At 37.3% G+C, this 24,380-nt stretch overlaps 1 protein-coding gene across 1 annotated transcript in view; it reads right to left on the bottom strand.

Moving 5' to 3' along the window:
- LOC139721047 (DCC-interacting protein 13-alpha-like) overlaps positions 1 to 24,380 on the bottom strand; it is a 38,537-nt gene that overhangs the window by 7,418 nt on the left and 6,739 nt on the right. The window contains exons 2-15 of the mRNA XM_071632376.1: positions 23,346 to 23,444; positions 22,507 to 22,566; positions 18,772 to 18,843; positions 17,793 to 17,922; positions 14,426 to 14,541; positions 10,004 to 10,179; positions 8,712 to 8,882; positions 8,092 to 8,173; positions 5,324 to 5,430; positions 3,811 to 3,910; positions 3,062 to 3,192; positions 2,338 to 2,585; positions 1,692 to 1,878; positions 929 to 1,015 (exon numbers count right to left, since the gene is read on the bottom strand). Of these exons, the coding sequence (XP_071488477.1) occupies positions 929 to 1,015; positions 1,692 to 1,878; positions 2,338 to 2,585; positions 3,062 to 3,192; positions 3,811 to 3,910; positions 5,324 to 5,430; positions 8,092 to 8,173; positions 8,712 to 8,882; positions 10,004 to 10,179; positions 14,426 to 14,541; positions 17,793 to 17,922; positions 18,772 to 18,843; positions 22,507 to 22,566; positions 23,346 to 23,444 (1,766 nt within the window). The remainder of the gene's footprint in view (positions 1 to 928; positions 1,016 to 1,691; positions 1,879 to 2,337; positions 2,586 to 3,061; positions 3,193 to 3,810; positions 3,911 to 5,323; positions 5,431 to 8,091; positions 8,174 to 8,711; positions 8,883 to 10,003; positions 10,180 to 14,425; positions 14,542 to 17,792; positions 17,923 to 18,771; positions 18,844 to 22,506; positions 22,567 to 23,345; positions 23,445 to 24,380) is intronic.

Genomic DNA, 24,380 nt, shown 5'->3' with positions numbered 1-24,380 from the left:
CAACCGATTTGTGCGATAAGCCGAGGGTCAACACTTGCGCATGCGCAGTACGTAAAAAACTACGTCATAACAGGGTGACGCCCGGCTCAACGTGCAAATCGAAAAGTCCCTAATAACTGCTCTGAGTATCCTTACACTGAAGTTCAGTGTTATACATGAAACATAAAGTAGACTCTGCATAAGTAAAAGTCACATACCAGCTAGGGTAAATATTGCCTAAGTTGAACATATTTTCCAAGACCCATTCCTCTACCATATTTTCTTTATGTTTTTCATCCTGCATAAGTCGAGCTTTCTCTAAGTCTAAAATTTTTCTTCATTCCCAGGAGATTCAACTTAAGCAGAGTTAACTGTATGTTGAAGTAATATAAAGTTTTCTGTCTACTTAATCCCCTTGTTATAACACAACATGTACACAACATTTAAAAAGTTTATCAAAGATATACAGATTTAAAGTGATCGTACAGTTTTGGTTGAGACCTAATTCCAGGTTTCTAAAATTTTTTGTTGAAATAATGAGAAACCTCTTATGAAATATGAAAGACCATGTAATTCTATGAGGAATTCAACGTTTATTTTATGAAAATTGGTTTTGAAATAGCTGAGATATCCAATAAAGAGCGATTCTAATAAAGTGTGGAACTCACACTTTATTACGATTGCTTTGTCTTACTTTGTTTTTGGATGATTCAGTCATTCGAAACCCAATTTTCATCAAATAAACTTTGAATTCCTCTAAAATGGTATGCTCTGTACTATATCTTAAGTATTTTCTTGGTATCTCGCCAAAAAGTTAAAAGTCCAATTCTCATCTCCACCAATACTGTACCATCCCTTTAATGCCTTTTGTGAGGTTTGGGTAATGACGTGTGAATCTCAGTTCCAGCAAAGAAAGTTGGTGATTGCAATATTCAGTCACTTATTCTACCTCTTGTTTTCTTGATGAGCAGCCCAAAACGAAATGTTCTTCAACTGGAAGTACGCCCTCAGGGTGTTGCTGCCTGGATCTTCAAGTCTACAAAAATAGCAGACAAACTAAAACTATCCAGCTGTGCATCAAATGAATTTGCTATCAACATGACAATATAAGGGAAAGATTGCATTTGAGATTGAAGTTATGTCATAGACATCAAAAGATTGAATTTTTCAACAATTTATAGGCTAATCCATGTAACTGTCAATTGATGTACAACTGCTTGCGAAACAAGTCATGTTAAGTTGCAAAAACAAAACATGCTAGGGTTCACAGAGACAGAAAAACCACACAGCGGCAACATCAAATATATGATAATCAGTAATTCAAATATCTATGACCCATGTGATCAATTAGCCTGATCTGTTGCTCTATTCTAGAAAGAACATAGAAGGCTGCACACAGTACATCTGTACAAATTGCAGAAGTCAAGATATAGCAATCAAGGAGCATTATTAATATTCTGCACCTTTGAGGTTGTATTAGCATCTGACATGGATTAAGATAAAAACAAAAACATATTGACTTCACCCTCAGATCAGCCACAACTTTCATTTTAAAAAAAATAGAAAAGGTCAAAAGTGTTTGTGAATCATAAAGAGTAATCAAGTAATAAATGAGGAATGGTAAACTAGGCATATTAAGTTGATGATGTATGAGAGAAAATGTACTGCAATTAAAGAAACGAGAATGTTTTCACTTTGCCCTTTCCCCTGACCTTATACTATCGCTTGTGATGATGAGGTTACACTCCGTCATTCTGAATACGTTGTGTATCGCCCTGGCAGCCATGATGTGTCGAATCGTCTGCATGATGATCTCCAGGCCCTTGTCGCGGTTGACCTCCATTGACCCAAGGAAGCGAACGTCATACTGCTGCATGAAGCCGGGAATATGGGACTTGCCTGAGCAATCAAGAACATACAATCATTACATTTGACTCTGTGTTTCTCTAATGAACATTAAGGCCCTGTCTGACTAGAAACTTTTGCCTTCATGTAAGGTAAAATGATTGCACTATACATAGTAGCAACTATTGAAATGCTCACTGCTGACTTATAACTGCCATAATGTTGCCACAGTGACTGAAATTATGTATTGTATTTAAACATGTAATATTAGCACACCTGTTTATGACAAGGGCCATGCACTGAAGTTCATTGGAATGCACATGTCATCCCACGCATATTTTGGCAATGCAATTCTACATTTCCTCTGGAAGTGTCCAATATTTGTTCTGCAGAGCTCATCACCCAGTAAATGTAAATATCTGTACATTTCAAACTGGACTGAAAACAATGGCTAAATTTGTAAAGGGCTGGTCTGGTCAGACTGGTCTGGCCAAGTGACCGGTACCCACTCACTCTGCTCCACTCTGATCTGTCCAGCTGGCTCACTGAACGGATTTATCCGCCTAGGTGGGGCGTCTCTCTGGGTGGGGCTAGCCTTGACGTGGGAGGTGGGAGGGGGCACCTCCCCCGGCGATATCATATCAAAGGAGATGGGAGTGTCTGGCAGCATGCTCTCAAACGGTGATGGGGGAGGGGTGGCTGGAACATCTTTGCTCCCCGATCGTGGTCTGTGGCCGTCCATTCCACTCATACCCTTGGAGCTACGTTGTGAAGTAATTCAAATGGAGACAGTATAAAGCATTGCTGAATTATACACACAGACATTTTCCCACATTCACAACTTTTTTGAAAACCGGATGAATGCAGTACAGTGGACTACTGTTATAACGAAGTCCTCGGGACTGGCAGTTTTCTTTCGTTATATCGAAATTTTATTATAACGGAACAAATAAACAATAGAAATACACAGAGCGGACAATATTGCGGCCTGAATTTTTACTTCGTTGTAACCGGAATTTCGTTATAACCATGTTCATTATAACAGGAGTGCACTGTATGGTGGTAGAAATGTTGAGTAATTTATGTTAGGAAAAAACAAAACAAACTGCATTCATGTATCTTTATCACAAAAACAAAAGGACCAGAAAATAAAATGTTTTAAAAGTGTAATGATAGACAAGATATACACTGATCAATAACTGCTTTCAGAACAGTGAAGTCAGTAAGACATTTATACTTGTTAAGTGATGTTGGTCTCTGGGCCTGTCCTGACTGCTTGGGTTTGGTCCCAGCAAAGCTGCCTGACGGGGAGCTACTTCCAGAGCCCGCTGTCTGGCCTGAGGCTGAGTCCTCACTGACGATGCTTCCCTGCACAGAAAAGAAACAAAGAAATATTCATCTGTTAAGATCTCTTTGTTAAGGACTTTCTATGGCCTGGCAGCTGATTGCATTTCTACTAACCAGCAATGACTATACAATTATGAATGGCAATAGATATAGCTTTACTACAGTGCTGCCAATTTTAGAGCAATTTGCTCCTTACATTTGCCATGGGAAAAGGTATGGCAGGTGTCAATTTAGACAAGCCTCAGGAGTGGAAAAGCTTTCTAAGTCCTTAGTTATTATCAGTCAATACAGAGCACCTCACATTTTCCTAAGACAGAGTATGATTCAAAATTTCAGGGCGCATTAAGTAAGCCAGAAAATTTGATAAACATTTTCAACTTCAAATTGCAGAGCAATCAAAATGAAAAATGCTGCCATCATGCACAGCCTTCAGCTTTCCTATCCACAGTCTTGACACAGCAGTGTATTTGACTGGCATGACGCAGTACTTCATTCTTTTCTACGTGCATGGAAGCAAGTACTAGAAGCAGCCACATAACATGCATATATGTAGACTTAACCAGCAGCACCCAAACACATTTAATAGGTGGTAGGACACAGAGATCCGGTCTTTTATATGATACATGTGTGTTCACTCACCCGATTACTTCCTGACCCACTGTAGTCTGAGTAGATGTTCCTGATGGTACAAATCCATTCCTCACGGTCCAGGGTACTCATGGCTTGCAGGATTACTATCCTGGGTTGGAAAATAAAACCAGACAAAGCAAAACAAAAACAGAACACACATTTAATGCAGTAGTGTACAAGCTGAAATTTTAGGATACAGATACATGTATTTTTTGCATGTTGTTTATTTTGTGGTTGCCAGGGGTTTAGTAATCATCTACCTTATCTTTCACAAAATTAACAGGAAATTGATAACAAGCAATGATACTCGTACTGAATGTTTTTACTCTGTGATTCCCTGTACACAAACAAGTAGTGTGCACCCAACATCATAGCCCTACAACATGTTAGACCTACAGTAGTTACAAGTCACTTTTGATCCCATGCAGGCATGGCCTGAATTTTTTGTTAAGATATTATATTTTTGCACATTGTTGTTTTATGGGGTGTTTTAATATTAGTGCATTGTTATTTTTCAAAGCTGATTCGTTAAATTTGCAAAAATAAAACCACCACAAAAATTTCAGCTCGTACATTACGTTTGATTACCTCTAAAGTCCTTATGAACAATGTTGTCTAATACTCATACTAAAAAAACAAAAACAAAACACACACATGACCTTGATGTTAGATGCCATCAAAAGTTGTTAACATTGTTACATATAACCTTCAATAATATTATATAGGAAGTCTGCTTTGAATTGGAAATATAAAAAACAGAAAAAAAAGCATGGTTCTCAAAAACAACATTGAAAGGTACTGCACTTCATACCATCCTATTTTCATATGCACACAAAAGAAAAGATCACTGGCAGTTTTGAAGAATAATGTAAATGGTTTAAAAGGATGGTACAGTATTGGTGGAGATGAGAATTGGGCTTTTAACTTTTTGCGAGATACCAAGAAAACACTTATGATATAGTACAGAGCATACCATTTTAAGAGGAATTCAAAGTTTATTTGATGAAAATCGGGTTTGGAATGACTGAAACATCCAAAAACAAAGTAAAACAAAGCGATTGTAATAAAGTGTGGGTCCCACACTTTGTTAGAATCGCTCTTTTTGAATATCTCAGCCATTTCAAAACCAATTTTCATCAAATAAACGTTGACTTCCTCATAGAATTACATGCTCTTTCATATTTTATAAGAGGTTTCTCATTATCTCACCAAAAAATGTTAGAAACCTGAAATTAGTTCTCAACCAAAACTATACAATCCCTTTAAAGCCCTGATACGGCATGAATGCTATGAATATGTCACAAACATGTTAGCTATCAGTGATGGATAAAAACAAAAACAAAAACTCAAAAATGTACTTTACATTTTGTTTCATGAATAACAAAAAAAAACAAACTCTACAATGAGCAGACTTTGTTCCTACCAAAGTAAATTCTGATGCACCTTGCTAAAGCCTGATAAAGACAATGAATGGGATGATAGATGAAAGCCACTCTCTTCATCAAGGAGTAGGAGAACTCACTTTTTGCTGTCCTTGATGTGTTGTATCTGGAAGACAAACCTTCTGTCATCGACATCAGCTGCCTGAACCATGCACCCTTCTAGGTCAACAACAAGACTTCCACCAATCTGTGCAAACAGACAGAAAAAAAAAGAAGCCAAATTTTACACAAAATCACAGAGCTTGATTTCCTAGCACCACCAAGTACCAAGATAAGACACACAAGAAACTCAAAACATGACAAAACTTCCAGCAATTTATGACCCCCAAATCATTGTGACATTCATCATTGCTGGTTCATTATTCCATTTTGTTGATAAAGCCATCAGCATATTTTGTCTGGAGCATTACTAATGGTTAAACCTGTTCCCTTCCTAAGATTGAAATAGACTTTGCCTGGGACTCATCAGATCCCTACTGGCAATGACTTAGATCTCCTCTCGTCCTATCAATCCAGAGTACACAGGAATACTCAGTGACCATGATCATCCATTCAATGCACAATTTGGATTCTGGTATTCTCTTCTCTGAAAAGCCACTGTCTTATGACTAAAGCTTCTATCCTGTGCATTTAATGAGTGGAAAGAAATTCACACTAACGTGTCATGGCTCATTAAATTGGATGCTTAACTTTTAACCTGAAAGTTACAAATTAAAGTTTATAGAAAGATTTTTTCCCTTTCTTGATATTATCATTCAGCAGATAATGGATCTTAATCCCTGACCTCTAACCAGGAATAGAAATTGGTACTAGAAAGATTACCAAGAATGTTTTATGAATACATGGGATGCTCTCCATGCAGAGAAACATTTTGTACGATGATTAGAGTACTCAAACTGTAGTCAATAACTAAACTAATTTTTCACTAAAGAAGAAACCCACAAAAAAAAAAAAAAACACAATACATCAGGTCCTTTAAATGTACATTACCAACATTATAACTGACCACACATCGATAATCAGATGAGGAATGTGTATTACACTATCATCAGAAAATAGAAAACAGTACAGACCACACCAACAGCTGGATCTAATTCACTGAAAGAGTCACTCAAAGGTTACCAAATAGTTTAAACATTGCGCCAAAGACGAACCACAGCGTCAAAACTTGAAGTGCTAATGGTTGGAAATGTAGACCAGAAATTAAACACAGCCTGTAACACACAACTATGTTTACTAAGCAACTTCACAGATGCACATTCAATATCAATGGTACCATGAAAAAGTTCAACTGCCAATGCAAGTAGTACATAATATACTCTCACTGCTCAGAGTAATGTATTCACTCACCAAAGAGTACACAGGCACACACAAAGCAGTCAAACTGATCAGATCAAACTGACGCACCACCAAACGTATGAGCAAGAAACAGGCATACCTGTCTGTGCCAGAAATGAACTCCAGTCTGCTGATTAAGTTTTCACTAACACCCACTTGGCACATCACATCCGTGTGAAACATCAGCAAAAAAAAACGTGCACTGCCTAACTCAAAACATCAACAGTCACTTTTTTTTTCTTTCTCTTTTTTTTTTCTTTTTGCAGCGTTCTAGTCTATTTACCATAAAATGGTCACCCCGACGGGTTCATGCCCTTGCCTTTGCATCCCCTCGACACCCGCTACTGGAAGTGGTTTCTGTGATTAGTGAGAGACGGGAGTTGGGAGCTCCGTCACTGCGGGGCGGTTGCCAGGGGTGACAGGAAGCGGGGATTAGCAGGATATCCACATTACGAAGGCCACGCTTCACGGTGATGTAAACACACACTGGTCACTTGTCACCTAGCCTCTCTCTCTCTCTATCTATCTATCTATCTATCTATCTATCTATCTCTTCCTCTTTTTCTCTCTTCATCTGCATGTATCTATCTTTCTATCTTTTTCTCTCTCTCCTCTCTTTCTCTATCTATCCATCTTTCAACTTTTTTCTTCATCTTTTTGTTATGCTTCTTAGCTTTTTTTATAGCCGATTCAGTTCCTCTTCTCTAATGAAGCATTTGAAAAGCTGGGTTAGTCAAAACTGCCACATTAAAAAAAATGATTCATACAATCACATTCAAATTCCACAAAGTCAGCAACCCATGAATAGGTAACTGACAAATACCTGTCAACATTCCACAGAAGTCCTGAGTATTTGTTTTCCTAGTCAGCAGCGAGTTTCTCAGAAATTGAATTCACACATGTCGGTGTACTTTTGCACCAAATCGTGGATAAACACACAATTTTAATACGCAGAACATGTGATTATACTGAGATGTCTCAACAGTATTGATACATCAGAAATCCAATAAGTGAAGTTACAGAAATCCAATAAGTGAAGAAAATGGCGAAAAGGGATGACATTTTAGAGCGCTTTGTATCCAGTGGAAAAGGCACTTTAAAAATATCAACTATTAATATTATTATTATTATCATTACATGAATACACCAGGGAGACTTCCATGGTTGTTTCAGTTGTAGTCATGTGCTTTGGCAGTTTGAATGCATGCATTCATGATACCTCTGGTAGTATTGTAATGATGACAAGGTGCCCTTTTTGGTATCGAGACCCTTCCTAAATTAATTTCCCAGCTATGACTGAAGGGTTGATTGCGACAAGAACTGACATACCACTGGATCTCCCAAGAACTGTAACTCCATACATACAGGGGCAAGGGTCACAAACACACACCATCAACACACACACACAGACACATCAATACATACACAATACAAACACAAAAGCAAGAACACATCATGCTTGCAAACATCAGAAAGAAAGAAAAGCATAAAAAGGTTTGATAATACTAACATCAGTTTTAGCCTGGCTCATCAAGTTGCTCCCTTGGATGAAAAAGTACTGTCTGTCCCATTTATGTGTCAGGCCCGATTTCCTAGAAATCAAAAACAGGGAAAAAAGGGAAAAGGTACAATGGGCCTAAAGTAGGAAAAATACTAGTAACTCATCCAAAACCATATCAAACCATTGTTCCTTTCTCCTTACTTTCCACTGCTGTATGCACAAAACTTGGCCCATGCTCTATTCTTTGCTTTCTTCCATGTTTTTCGACAAAGTAAAAACAAATACAACAAAAGGTAATGAAAACATACTAAAACATTTCAGAAAATGGTATAATTATCGGAGGTGTAAAGGCTTTTCCCACGTTCTGTATCACATAAAAAGATTGCATGGAAAGTAAGAGAAAAACAGTACAGCAGATGGTGAACAGTAAAAGAGGGAGTATGCAACAAGGTAGGCGAGTATTCTTTTGTAAAAGAGTACTAAAGATTTTAGCTCGTATTGCAGCAAGAAAAAAAAACAAAAACAAAAACAAACAAAAACACACACATACATGTACATACATGTACACAGACACTCAAACAAAGAGAACCCCTTCCAATGAGAGCTATTTAAGGGATTTGCATTCATACGTTCTGATCCACAGGTATCCACCAATCTGGTGCCGTCGCCTGTTGATGATGCGTGGAGGCATCTGGAGGTCGGGGGTTGGCTCGGGTACATAGTAGTGTGGGTTGTTGGCGTCCAGCTCTCGTACCCGCTCTCGTGCCCTCTCGCATGTGACGCCCATTTCTGTCATCACTCTTTAGGGAGATGGGACGGAAGAGAACAGGGCTGCACATAAACCAAGCTGCAACATCCAATCCCTCTTCCAAAACAATTTGGTTTAAGATGAAAACTACCGGGTAACTGTGCACAACTGAAGATGAAATTTACTATTATTACAGTTAATGTATAGCTTTCAATTATTTTGCTTCACACATTAGTATTCGAGAGCAGGAACACTCATTAAGACAGTTCCTAGCAACCTAGCAAAGTGTACAACGTAGGTTTCTTCAATTATGCAATACAATGCGTCTGTTGTATTTTCAGAAGTTTGGAGCCTTGTAATGTCAATACTCTGCTCTTTTAAGCTTAAAGAACAAAATCTTTCAACAAAATGTAAAATACCATGATACGTTTCAAACAATCAACCACAAACTACAGTGTATGTCCAGCAAATGTTATAAATGCTTACAGAAGACAACAGAGGGCAGCATACAGCAATATTGCCAGTCAGTGATCAACAAAGAGGTTATATACTCACAAGCTACAGAGGGCAGACTATGTAAAATGTCTGTGATCACATGGAGGGTTGGCGTGCCCTTGGTGGACTTTGCTCAGCACGCATTTGCCCCGCGCACTCACAGAACAGTTGTACCGGGAAAACTGAAACCTTTGAAATGCCATGCAACTTGCAAGTCCACATTCCTTGGTTGCTCCTTGGATGCTAGAATGCTAGCAAGGAGTACTGTCCATCATGAGGAACTAGCCTAGCATCTTGCTCCACCCACTCACAGAGCAATCATAAAGGGCATATTGCGAGTATGCACTCAAGTACTGTAAAACATTATATACTCTCGGCATGAGATTTTCATGAATTGGAGCCGATGGCCTTTTTCATGGCATAAAAATTTCACGAGTTGCCTCTAGCATTCAGTGCATATAGTGTAGATGAGAACTTTTGTGTGCATTTTAATTTCGTGAATCCTAACCCTCGCGAAATTCACGGAATTAAAATGCATGCCACATTCCTTGTTTTACAGTGCCCTACTCATATACAACCTCTTTGGTGATTAACCACTTGATTTCATCTTCACACACACACTACGGCACGTTTATTTCGTAAGAGCAATGCGTATGATGGCAAGTTTGGGTTTATTACCCCTGAACGCTGATGTTGATGTCAGAGAGGTACTCCTCCGTCTGCCGGGTGAACATCTGGGGTCCCATCTTGACGAAGGCCATGTGGGCCTGTAGGTAACCAATCATGGGCTCCAGCAGGCCCGTGGTCCGCTTGTATTGCAGCAGGTTGAGTGCCGTGTAGTAGTTCATTGCCGTCTATGGTGTGAGTTCCAAAATGCGCATATAATCATGAATATTCCATGCACAGTCTGCTCATGAAGTTCACTACCAATAATAGCGAAGCCTACCATTGGATTGCCTAACATGACAACACTACAGTACAAAAATGCACAGCCATCAATTAAGCGTAACGACCCGAAGGACTGGAAGCCTGAAGAACCCTTTGGACTTGATGAACAAACATCTGATAGATTTGAGTCTAAGACTGCACATCCATATTTTTCTAATGCGGTATATAAATCCCACTTTATCCATATAATGTAAGCCAACAAAGCAACTCGGAGTTTAATTGAAAACATAACTGATTGCTACTTACCATTACCTAGAAATGAATGCATACATGTCTAAAAATCTTATCATATTCCAAACTAAACAGCAATAGTTATATTTGAGGCCATCCTGAAAAAGAAACAAAAGTTAAACCATCAGGAAAAACGTGCACATCTTGCGCTCTCATTAAGAAAGCCTCTGGGCTTGATAAGATGCAGGTCTGGAACCAAGGCTAGAGTGAGTTGGCTTTGAGTAACGCTCTATAGTATCCCTGTATGCATTAGTCATAGCATGTCATTCAGACACAAGGGCACTATGCTTCCAGACTTGTGGGATTAATTTGCATGACGAGTGAAAGCCACAAGCAAACAATAGGTTTTGTGTCATGATTAAATATAAACAAACGAGATATGAAACTCGTCACGCTGACGAGTTAGGTGATACGCTTGGGGTCATCAGGTGTCCGTCATCTGTGATCGACAAAGAAAAGAATGTGATATAGGCACCTTGAAGTTATATTGAGCGTGCATGCAAAACCGTTTCTCTAACCACTCGGCCACGGGACATCCCCGGAAATGGTAAGGCAAAAAAGAAATGTATAGATATTACAGGGGGAAAAAGTCAATGCCCACTCAACAATCGTGGCCGCGTGAACATGTATTGCATTGCTAGACGGAAAAGCGGCCTTGTAACGACTGAGGTCGCTATGCCATTTCTGGCAACTTGGGAAAAATACGTCCCGCAGACATAAAACCTATAATCGGCTGGTTTTGATACCTTGCCTTTAATCACAATTTTCAGTGTAATGACGTCATCAAATTACAAAACAATGACATCGTCTTGAAAGACAATTGTTCAAAGTACAACACCTCAGTCGTCGTCATTACATACTATGATCGGTTTGACAAAGTCAACCTGCAAAATTTGCTGCAGTCGAAGCAATGTGGTCTCCAACACACAAAAAAAGAGGGATATGGCGTGTGTGTGTGTCTGTGTGTGTGTATAGGTGCGTTTATATACGAACGTGATTTCTACATGGACGAATATGTAATACAAAATTGAAGAAAAAAAACAGTAAAGTAGCTAAGTATTTTGTTTCGTGATCTTGTGGGGTTCGAACCCGCAACCTCACGTCTCTGAGACGTCGCCTTTAACTACTCGGCCACACGTCTCGACGGGAAAATATGAGGAACGTTATGGACTTGAAAGACAGTTGTTCAATGTATAACACATTCATCGTACGTTGTCAGTTTGCTATTGACATGACAATCTATCACACGAATATGAGGCAGGCATTAGTACCTGTATGAAATTATTATAGGCATGGTTATCAAATTGCCCTAAAATTTCCTTATAGTTGCCTTATTTTTACACACAGTTATGCTATCCCTTTAAACTCGTCACAGTTTAATTAGAATCATTAACATCATACATTAGTACCATATTCAATTCCATAGCTGATAACGTTTGCTAATCAATTAAGATTAATTGTCTAGAATGTGTCATATGGCCAACCTGTATACACACGTATATATACACACACAATGCTAAATGTATGTATCAAACATCTGTAACACAACTTTGAACTAACTGTAGGAAGTATCGCTGCACTTATCATCCATACTTTTTATCACTATCTGAAACTCCACAAAAACCACTAATTGACAAATAATCATCAATACAGAAGACTGAATACCTTTTTTACAATGTATAGCTTGTTACATGTATAAATCAGCACAAAGTAACCACGACTACATTGTGTTACTGAATTGATATGAACAAATTTCATTTTATTACAATATACTATATCAGTTTGAAAGCCCAGCCTGCAAAGTTTTGCAGCAGTCGAAGTAATGCAGTCTCCAACGCAAAACAAAGGTATACTGTGTGAGTGTGTGCGTATAGGTGTGTTTACATGCAAACGTGATTTCTACATGGACGAAGGTGTGGTACTCCATTGAAGAAAAAAAGTAAAAATAAAAATTATATTCTTTCGTGCTCTTGTGAGGATCGAACCCGTACGTGTGCAACCTCACGTTTCTAAGACGACGCCTCTAACCACTCGGCCATACGTCTCGACGAGAAAATTAGAGGAACGTAAACTTATGTACGTGAAAGATGAATCAGGAATCGTTTGGTCCGCATTCCATTCTCATTTTCAGTTTTAAATTGCAAAATTGTCAACCTCATGAGGAGATTTCAAAGAATAAAATGCATGATTACTGCAGCTTATTGTCACATCTACAACATACTTAAGTTTCAAAGGAAATGAAGCAAAATCAGCTGAGATAAAGGTGCTTAAACGTTGTCAAGTCAATGCATGGTTTCTAAAAAAATCACCTCCCATAGACATAACACGTAAACTTGTACGATTTTGCATCTTTACCTTTAAACACAATTTAAAGCATGATGACGTCATCAAATTTCAAAACTATGACATGGACTTGAAAGGCAAATGTTCAAAGTACAACATATCTGAATTTGGGATAATATTTAGCTTAAACAACAGAGATACGAGCAAATGAATCTCAGAAACAGTACCTTAAAAAAATTAATTCCACTTTTTTGATTTCAGATGACGATGTGATGACGTCATAATGTTTTATGGAAATAATGATACTTGAAACGTTATGTCCAATTTATATGCTTTTGTAATATGCAATAAAAACATAGGGTAACCAGACGTTTTAAAGAGCTATGGCGAAATAAACAAAGACATGTTTTTTCACTATATTTGCACATAGACGCGCAGGCGAAATTTGAACTTTGACGCAAGTGCAATGCTTTGTTATTTGTCAGAAACGATCAGAAATCAATGGATATTGTTACTCAAAGTATCAGGAATCCAAATCAGTCAAAAAAAGTGCATTTTCATGTTACTGACGCGCTGTGCACGCGAAAACGCGCGGACGGACGCGCACGCGCAAAATCGTTTGAAACGCTTAAATTTGTCTGAAACTTCGAGATTTCCCACTGGAAAGTTGTTTTGAGCCTTTTAAAAGTTTGACGCGCGCTTACGCGTCCTAGATGACGTCCTAGGTAATTAGGATCAGAGAAAGAAAGATAGAACGTGACCTGAACTTTATGTCCACCGAAAATGATACAGAAATGACCTTTAGTTATGAAGTTATGATCGATCATGTAACATGGTCCGAAAATCACAAAATGGCGCCTAGATGACGTCATAGATATGTTACTGTCATGAAAACCTTATTGTGGCTAGATATTGTCATGAGACATGTTCCCTGAAAATGTCATGTTATTCCGTAATGTCATTCTTGAGATATTGATGACACAAAATTGTCCAGAAAGAAAGAAGAATAAAAAGAAATAAAGAGAGATTTTGACAATCACAATAGGTGATACGCTGATAGCGTATCACCTAATAATACACATCAGTGGGGGCATTAGCAAAAAAAAAAAAATGCTTACACAAGGTACCTTTGGAAGAGTCTAACCCGCTTGCAGCGATAGCTGAGGGTGTTTGAGGATGTTGCTCTTTACTGAGTGCAGATAATTATACTAATGTCGGAACAAAATGTGTATCATTGTATATACCAATAAATCATTTGTTTTATAGAATCATGAAGCAAATCGTTGTGATTTGATAAATCACCCTCATCTTTCAAAAAAAGGTCAATATGTTACTAGATCTACATCTAACTTAGATCTATCATTAATGACCAGTCATTAGACTCTACTTATGACTGCTCAGAAGCAAAATTTAACGTGTTTAATAGGCAAATGTCTGGTCAGGTGTATGCTCTGACATAATCATTTGATTAGGATTTGCTTAATCACTTCATATATCTTACTAGTTGTATGTGTAAATAGCCCTTGCAAAGTATGTTGTTGCTGTGTGATGTTCTCTTTCGTTAATACATACATGGCAAAAATATGACAAAAAGTGAAAGTTTGGGCATTGCGCACAATGCCACGCTAAACTACATACCTGTTGAAGCTTCTTCCGACATGAGTAGAGTTCGTCGTTGACTTCAATACACTGTTTTGTGTCATGCTCCCTCTTCTTAGAAACTTTACTGTACTTTGATAGAACATTTTCATGATCTGCAATGTAGGAGAGAGAAAGGGATGTGGCAACAGACTATGACTGCAAAGTAAGTTTCAAGGCATACTCTGCTTCCCTGTTATCCTGCATACCCAATATATTTTGCAAGTATATATCTAGTGAATTGGAACTTGGTGGATGACGTCGTGAGTGGTGGAACTTGTGATCAAACCACTTGACAGAATGAGAAAGAAGTTAATCACTTTCTACGAGGAAAAGTAGGGATTTCCTATGATGCAGATGATATGAAATACACTTCTGTTACATGGAGTGATACATTGTAATTTTTCAACTTGTTAATGTCACCAATATCTGTCCACATGTGAAATTTGCAAAAACAAGAACCCTATGAAATACACCATGTATACAGTATCTCCAGCATAGTGTAAGACCAAGAGCATCAGTAATTCCTGGTGTACAATTCACCCATCTTCATTTTTTCGTGTTTAATTTTTGTTTTTATATAACCAGCACAAAGCAATTTAAGTTGCTAAAGGAAGTCTTCTCATTCCTTTTCAACACTTCTTGCTGGAACAGACCCTGTACGTGTGTTCTGACTTGGAAAAAAAATCCAACTTGAAAGAACTGTTGGTGAACATGTCATAATTGTAAAAGTTACTTCTGACATATTCAATTTAAAGTTGTAAGATTTGGTCATTTCTAATTTGTATTACACAAGTTATCAAATTTTGCTGTCTGTTTCATGATTTTTCATCCTACTAAAGTCCATTAACACATAACTTATCTATACCTGGGGTGATATCTCAGAAGTTTTCATCAAATTTTCAATAATATGAAATTCTTACAGTTACATGTACATGTACCTATAAGTATATACACTTCTTCACATCCAGAACTGCAATATTACCCCTGCAAGTTTGCTTACAGACATACACACATTATCAAGGCATTTCACCCTTCTTAAATATCATTGGAAAGCATCAAGAGATCAAAACAAAATACTGTGTCAGTAATCCATCTCACATAGAGCCCCACATACTGTATATTGACCCATGTGCAAGCATTTAGTGGGTCTTCTAAAATATCAGGCCTCACACACAATCTCTAAATATGCTAGTACAGTATTTGCCCTTCTGCTGGCAAACCTGAGCAAATATCAGCCAAAAAAAAAAAGGAAAGAAAAAAAAATCTTGTTAACACGAAGTTATTTTTCCTTCCTGATGTGACATCCCTTGAATTCAAAATAGCACTTCCTTTCACCAGAAATCTCGGGATATAAGGATTTGCAGTGAAACTTTGCATTCATATTTCATTGAATTTGACTGGGCAGTTCAGTTGACACAGTCCAACATTTCTTCCAAAAGACACACCATGCACATTTTGCCACAAATGCTACAAAGGTGACTGGCTGAATCATTGCAGTATCATTGGCTGAGTGATCAAGATATGTTGCAAACAAGACTGGAAAGTTTATAATAACCCTCATAATAGATACTCAAAAGAGATATCCAAAAACTCTCGAGTATATGAAGTAAATACAGATCCTAACAATGACGGCATTAAACTTGTTGCATAAAAAAATGAAATCACTGTCCCTGGTATAACAATGATCTGCATGAACAGAGAAATGTGAATCACAATTTCAATAGTTGCGGACATGATCTCTTTGTATTACTGGACAAGATGTCCAAGACAGATCCTTTCATGTAGAAAACAATTTATAAGCTCTATATTCTAGACATGAATGAAATTTTGGTGGATATGTATCCATATGTCTGGGCTTTCGTGTGGACTTGTATCCGTATGTCTGTGGGCCCACATAGTCTGTGCGAGTGTCTTCTAGGTGTGGAGATGACATTATATTATTCATTATTTTATATATCTATTAGTCAGTATGAACCCTTGGAGTTCATATCAAAGGTCTATTTGACTTTGAATTCTTTATCAGTAACACAGTGTCCATATTCGTGTAATTACAACCTACACATATGTTTGGGTTTCCTTTTTTTTTTTTTTCTGGCACCCGTTATCAAACCAATTCATCACAATGTCAATACTTCACGTGGTATTTTGAAACTCTCTCAGTCTTGTCTAGACAAATACAGACTGGACCCACTCTTTTATGACGGCAATTCCCTGAAAGTTGTTCTACATTGTATTTATACTTATTTAAGCAGTTAATATGAAATAGTAATAAAAATTGGGACAGGCATTCAAGAGGTTACATCTTGAATGCCTACAATGCACAGTGAGTCATCAGCCAACAAAAAAGCACACCATTACATAAATGATTATTCTTTAAACTATCTTACTAATGATGAAGTTGTGAGGTGTTTTTTTTTTCACACATCTTGATTGAATTGGCACAGCAGTGTGCTTCTCAAACATTGGAACCAAAGGGACACTGAGAATTTCTCCATTTGTGTAGAACTGGACCAAAACATTCTAACTTTATACAGTCTTTTAAAAAAAAATGACATCAAGAGAATTGACATAACTCTGGCAGTGTGAGCTACAAAAGTACCTGTGTGATTGTAGGGTTCAAGGTCTGGAAGGGAGATAAAACTTAATTTCTAGCCATATGACTAGCAGTAAAAGTTTATTACCTCCGCCAAGGGAGGAGGTTATGTTTTCATTATCGTTGGTTTGTTAATTTGTTTGTCTGTGTGCAAAATAACTCAAAAAGCTGTGCATGGATTTTTAGATCAAACTTGCAGGAAAGGTTGAGAATGACACAAGGAACAGATGATTAAAATTTGGTAGTGATCAAGAAGTTTTAAATGGATTTTATGAAGGGTTTTCTATATTTGGGCAGGTAGGGTCAATGAACTTGGGAGTTCAAGTCGCGCATTTTTAGGTTTTTAAACGCACACTAAAAAGCGTGCTCTAGTTTCTGTTAGGGTGAGGTGTGCGGCACAGCTGAAGGTTGATGACGTAACAAAAGTCTTCTATACTGGGAAATGGGGCGATTTTCAGCATGCATACGTATGGGTGGAAATCACTGATCTCTATAGGAGAACAAGATCTTTGGTGGAAATTGATATAGCTGCTTGGCAGAGGTCTGTGCTCTCAGAGTGCTTCTCTAGTTATGCATGCAAATACCAACATAAAGTCAAAATAGTTAACTTTGACCACCACAGGATCAATTCTGTTTTCTTTCTCTTTTTTTGAAAGTCAACCATTTTGCTGCTTCTTTACCATACAAAGTGAATATTGCAGCAAGCCATTTTCTTCCAATTTTCTTTTATTCTTTATTTCTTTCTTTCTTTCTTTTTAAAGCCAGGCTTACCTTGTTCATTGGCCTTATACAGGGCCTGCATGCTCATAATTTCGGCCAGGTCTCCGTTGACAAACCTGGACAGTGGCTGGAGCAATGTGTCTTCCAGTGAACTGGCCAAAGTTGTGTGCATGGTGCTGACCTGGATTTCAGCAAGCCAACAAAGGAAATAAATTCAAGGTTGACTTACCTTGGTAGTTACAGGACCTGAAACACTGGGAATGCCCATTCAGAACAGGGTCATATGTTACAGCTCGATCAAAGTAAAACATTAACAGTTGTTCTTTAGGCTGGCAATATCATGTTTTCTTGAATAATCTAGACCTGAATGATCCAGACTTGAATAATTCTGACTGCATTCATTCTTTGTTCCCAACTTTGTAATATGCCATGGAACTAATTAGAGCACTGAGATGTTCTAGTGAGTATCCAATAATTCCCCCATATTCTACATAAGATTCTACTAGTTTTTTTTTTCAAATTTATGTTTAGATGATTAATTCTTGATGTCAGAATGTATCATTTTCATAGTTATGTTTATCTGTCTCTACATGAAAAGAATAGTATTGAAAATAGAAAGTCTACATGAAATTCAACATCAAGTAAATATATCCAATGATATCACATATTTGGAACAAAGGCCTTTTGGGCCATTCATACAAGGCCTTGATTAGATAATTTACTAAGCCTCATATCATCATGTAACATAACTTTCTTAGTATCAATCCACCTCTCAAAAATTTCAACAAGTCTGCTCTTGAGTTTGGTTGCTGTTATTGTTATGTTCTCTCTCTCTCTCTCTTCTTTCTTTCATTCTTTTTTTTTTTTTTTTTTTTTTTTTGGGGGGGGGGGGGGAGTTGTGGAACTTCAAAGTATCTCCAGTTGTGGACGATTCATTCCTGACACTTTGAACTTCACACCTGAATAGCAATGCATTTTGTGTATCAAATATGAACAGAACTCTGTATTGAAACATGACCAGTATCTATACCTGATCGACGTTGCCTGCAAACTGCCTGAGGGTGGACACCAGGATGCTGTCATCTCTTCCAAGCTCAAACCTCTGAACAAAAAAAAAAGAAAGATACACCCAAAGAATGAAAAGAAGGCAGGGCATTATGGAAGATATTTCCCTTTACAAAACGCTAACATTGAGAATACAAGAATGAATTGAAAAGCATTTGTAGTTGACACATCATAAATTGTTAAAGGATTGCCGGCTTGACAGGTCTTGACATGACAGGTGAAAAGGAATACCTACAGAAAGAATTTACCTAAAGACCTATTATTTAAGAATCATATCTCTGACATGCAATGTTCGCACAGCATGTTTAAATGACGATATGGAGAGATTCTCAATCACTAATCTTTGCCAGACGATGACGGATGAATCCAATCATTACTGCACATGCAGTCATCACTGATTTCTAGATACATCTTGTATGTCATTTTGATCATTTTCAAAGACTTTGAAGTGTTCATAATAGTCTGAATATGCAACCCAAAATGAATGTGAGCATTTGTACTCACTCTGAATAATCAATTCACCTTCATCAGGGCTGCACACTAACTCATTTTTTTTTCTCCTACTGGTCCAAACTGTCTGTCAGACCAGTAATTACCCTGTTTTTCCAGTTCTCACTGGTCCATTCCTGAAAAAGTTACTGGTCCGACAGTGATTTGTACTGGTCCTGGACCGTTGGACCAGTGCTAGTGTGCAGCATTGCCTACATGTAAAGGTTGTGGAAATGACTTTCTCACACAGCTCCACATCACCATTATGACAATAGAAGCTCATTACTAAAAACAAAAAGAGAAGGGGGGGGGGGGACAGGTGTAGATACAAGAAAACCATCCCCACCCCTACCCCCTGAGTGCTAGGCAACCGCCTTATGATGACACAGCCAGACACATACTAGTCACCGCAGCCTGCCTTGCCTGTTCAAATACTTCAATAAAAAACATCAATACATTCCTCTCTGCCACACATTGCTAAACCCTCTTTTAAAATCGACTGCGCTTCATGCACTGCATGGCACATACACTTGTACAATGTAAATTATGCCACTTACTGCTTTCCTCGCCAAGTGACAAATACAATTATCTTGAAATTAACTGTTCATGAAAATAGATTATCTAATTCCCCCAATCCCTATTGCGTGACCATGGCCTTCCTGTTGGACAGAGGGCAGTGTTACACCCAAATGGGCTGGCTACATGTACCTAACAAGAAGGTCAGGTTTGAGTGGTGAATTAACTATCAAACGCTAATAAAAATGCTCTGCCAGTTGCAACTACCTTGTAGACTACAGTTGTATCATGTGCCTAGGCATGTAAAGGATTACGGTTGCAATACTTGCATCCATAAAGTAGTATTAGAACTTGGACAATTTTACAATCTTTGTTATTCCTGGCACTTTCTTCCATGTATGTAATGTCATGAGCTACACCATCAAACAATATCTTTAGGAAATGCTTTGTGTACAATCTGTATGTCTGTGGATGAATTGGAAGTATTCCTGATAATCTCAGATTATCAGGAATACTTCCATAAGGCTTATGACTTTATGACAAGAAATTGTTTCATATGTTGACACTAAGAATCTAAAGCTAAGACATCATTGTCTGACTACAAAAATATAATTTTAATGTGATACACTAGGTTTCATTATAAAATTTTATACAAAACAGCAAAACTACTTCCACGAAAAAAAAAAAAAGGAGCGGAATGCTCATCTCCTTACAAATTTATCTGTATGCACTAAATACACTCTTTAAGACTATTCTAGTACAATTGTAAATTAGAGAAAATTGGACACAGAGCTATTAGTCAGGCAGCTTAATACATTCTTGAGAATTCTCTTAATCTCTGCTCCCCATTTGGGGTGTAAATGTACCCATTATCAATTACAACAGCATCCTATCTGCTCAGGTTCATTTCAGCTCCTCTCAAACCCTGGTATGACATAGATACACTGGGCCTCATTTCACTCAGCACATAAATAGCAACAGCTCCATTCCTTGCAGAAGATACACCAAATGACAAAGTCTGCAGGCACAGTTTAAAGTGATCACACACTTTCCTTGAAATTCCCAGTTTGTAGTATCCTACAGTTTCACTTCGTCAAAGGATCTGTAGTACACATTATACCTTGAATATAAGAACAAACAGGGGATACTTGATAACAACAAAGGAAGTACTGTAAAACGATAAATTTTCGCGAATTTCGCGAGCGGCAAGATTCGCGAAATTAAAATGCACGCGAAAGTTCTTGTCTACGCTATATGCATTGAATGCCAGTGGCAGTTCGCGAAAATTTCATGCCGCAAAAAAGGTCATCGGCTCCAATTCGCGAAAAATTCATGCCGCGAATATATCATGTTTTACAGTATACACTACTTTACAAATGTAGCAGCCACACTATATTACATCTACAACTATTTCCACTTCATAAAATCTGTGCTTAATAATTTCTTATCTTTTTCCCTGCACAAATTTTTTTACCTACAGTGTACATGTAATTTTCATTTTCACATTATGATGGGTGATGACAAATATTGTATGTATAATAGATCTTCATTTCACACAAAGTAATCAAAGCAAAAATTTGTGTGATTGTTGGTGATTTTCAACAAACATCACAGAGATTTCACAGCCATTCACTGCATATCCACTCATCCAAGGAGCTGTAATCCCACAAAGGGGTTCTATGTCTCCCTGTGCATTTGGCTAATCCCCCGTGTGACTACTGCATTCTTTACAGAACACACTTCATACCCATGTGGTCTGAGATTAAGCCACAAGATGCTTGTTAGGACTTAACACTAACCCTGCACCAGTTGACAGAAGTGAGACAGATTACATATTACTCAATTGTGCATATAGGGTTTTTACGTTTTATAATTTAAAAAAAAAAGAGCCTAACAAAAATGAATATGGAGGCTACTACACACTGATGATCAAGTAAAACACACACACACACACACAAACACACAAAGGAAAGACAGAAAATACAACCACGGCCTACACGGAATCATATATGTTTCCAGATTTTAAACACTAATATCTGATTCATGTTAAAATACACATGTACAATCTTTCAAACTTGGAAAGTTACAGATAAGAGTAGCATGCAACTTCTTTTGTCATTTCACACACTCAGGAGCTTTACATGGGCTGAAATATTCTCTGATTGAAACATTTTTGATTATCATTTTTCCATTAATGTCTTAACATCTTAAAGGAAAATAAAACAGAAATGCAACATTTGTCACTGATGCTTTTGTGATATGAATTTATTTTTGTTTTTAATCTAAATGATAAAAAAACACTTTTATTCACTACCAATGAGCAGTACTTATTTCCTGGGTATGTTATTCATATGCTCTTGTGATTTTCTATCACTTCTTTTATAATTGGTTTGTTTGGCAATCTCTACAAAGTTAATCCCTACAATTCTTCACCACTCCCAACCTTCCCTCACTATGATGGATGTAGATGATAAAAGTATTGCACAGCAATGCGTAACATTTTTCTTTCTTTGCAAGAATGTGATGTGAAGTGTGCAGCACTTTGGCACTGTAAAATACCTTGAATCGACCTATATCGTAAAAGTCTGCATGTGTATCCAAAAGGAACTATACAACAAATAATTGGTAGTTCTGCCGTGTTGCCAATAATTAAGCTGAATGCAAGTATCATGTGGAAATATCACACACCACTTACCCAATTTTCAAACTCTCCAAGTTTCTCTGAAAGAGATTGTGTAGCTTTTGTCAGTGCATTCTGTGGAACAGAGAAGGGACAAAAAACACATTCAATGATTACCAGTGATTAAAAATTTACCACATAACTACATGTATTTTACATTTATGTCTGAACTGGTATAAAAGTACATTGCTTATGAAAATAATCAGACCATCCATCAATTCTCAACTACTCACTGAGTCAATCAATCAATCCATATATCCGTCTTGCACATATCTAACCTAATATGAGTTCAAATATGCTGCAGTAATGGATTTTTGTAGTCTTGCTTTACAGAAAAATAAAAGAAATACAGTACAGAAGTATTGGAGAACCTCATTTTTTACATTAATGTGTCAATTCTGTTCCCTAAATACATTCATATGTCCTTGGTAGGTGACATGCTAAATACTCTTGATATTGGTGAATGGGACAATCTGTTCTTTTCTTTCTTTCTTTCTTTCTTTCTTTTTTGGAGGAGGGTGGCAAGTTAGGCATGGACTTGGCATCCACTGGTTATACATTACATTGTGCATCAATAATTCAAAGAAAGCTTTGATATGATTTTAAAAATGAATGTTATACAAGTGATAATTCCTTTTCCTTAATTTTCCTGTATCAATCATGTTCTATTAAAACAAGTTTGACATTTTCGAAGTGCATACAAGGCATTTGAATGGGTAAGAATTTCATAAAAGTGCAATGATTATTATGGTGGCATAAGGGACCATGTTCAACAATTCTGTTGTGTGTCTATTAAGTCACAAACCCCAAAGTTATCTTTGATATAACAGTACTCAGACCATTGTACAGCTTACCTCACAGTCAACAACATTCTTGCAGACTTCTAGAAGACTCTGCATGTACTTGTTTAGCTGGAGAGCATCTGTTTCAAAAATATTCAGCAGAGATCTTGCCTGAAAAAAAAAAAAGAAACAAATATTGAAACAGAAATATCAGGTAAGCGTGGTTGTCCATATTATACCGCATGTCAAAAAAAAACCAAAACACAAAAAATACAATGGGAACCATTGCAATGATAACTTTAAAAATAGAAAATCAATCTGAATAAAATTTCAGGGTATTTAACTACATTGTATAACTTATTACCCACATCTTACATGAAGTTTAGGACACGTATGTACACGAATCAATAAGTACCAGTTCCTTACAGTATACAGCAAACAACATCAAAGGCATAATTTACCATTTGCAGATGAAACAAAAACTCAGCATTAGTGCTTTAAAATAGTTCTAAAATGTGAGTTAGGGGTAGAAACAACCACTGTGAAAATTTGAATTACTACAATGGATGCTAAGTATTGTTAAGTATAGAAAATGTGAACAATAGCTATAATAAAAAATGTTTCCAGATTAAACCGTATACTGCTACGGTTTATAGAGAAAAATACTGACATCTCGTGATATCTTAGGCTTTATTGCAAAACTTTTATATGGGAGGGTGTTTTGTGGTACAACAGACCTACACATATGCATGAAAGGCGATATCTTGAACATTCTTCAAATGACTGAAAGTCCCAAAGGTAAACTGGACCTTTAAAGCAGGTATTCATAGTAAAGCTCAGTTCTAACCTCAAACATGGTCAAACACCTGACTATGATAAAGACAACATGTACTTTACCCCGAGTACAGAAAGAACCGACCCACAACTTTCCCCTATAATAAGATTCCAACTATTTTTGGTTACCTTTACCAGCAAAGAATTATACGACTACATGGATCTGAATATTATACAGGTATACATGTACATGTAAGCATTTATTGTAACTTGAATATTAAAGGGTGTGTACAGTTCTGGTCGGGGTGAGGATTTAGCTTTTAACGTTTTGTG

The sequence above is a fragment of the Diadema antillarum genome, unplaced genomic scaffold (assembly GCF_040938485.1).
Source record: "Diadema antillarum isolate AM-2024a unplaced genomic scaffold, OU_Dant_1.0 scf00000137, whole genome shotgun sequence".
NCBI lineage: Eukaryota > Metazoa > Echinodermata > Echinoidea > Diadematoida > Diadematidae > Diadema > Diadema antillarum.
This window is presented reverse-complemented; position numbering and strand designations above follow the sequence as displayed.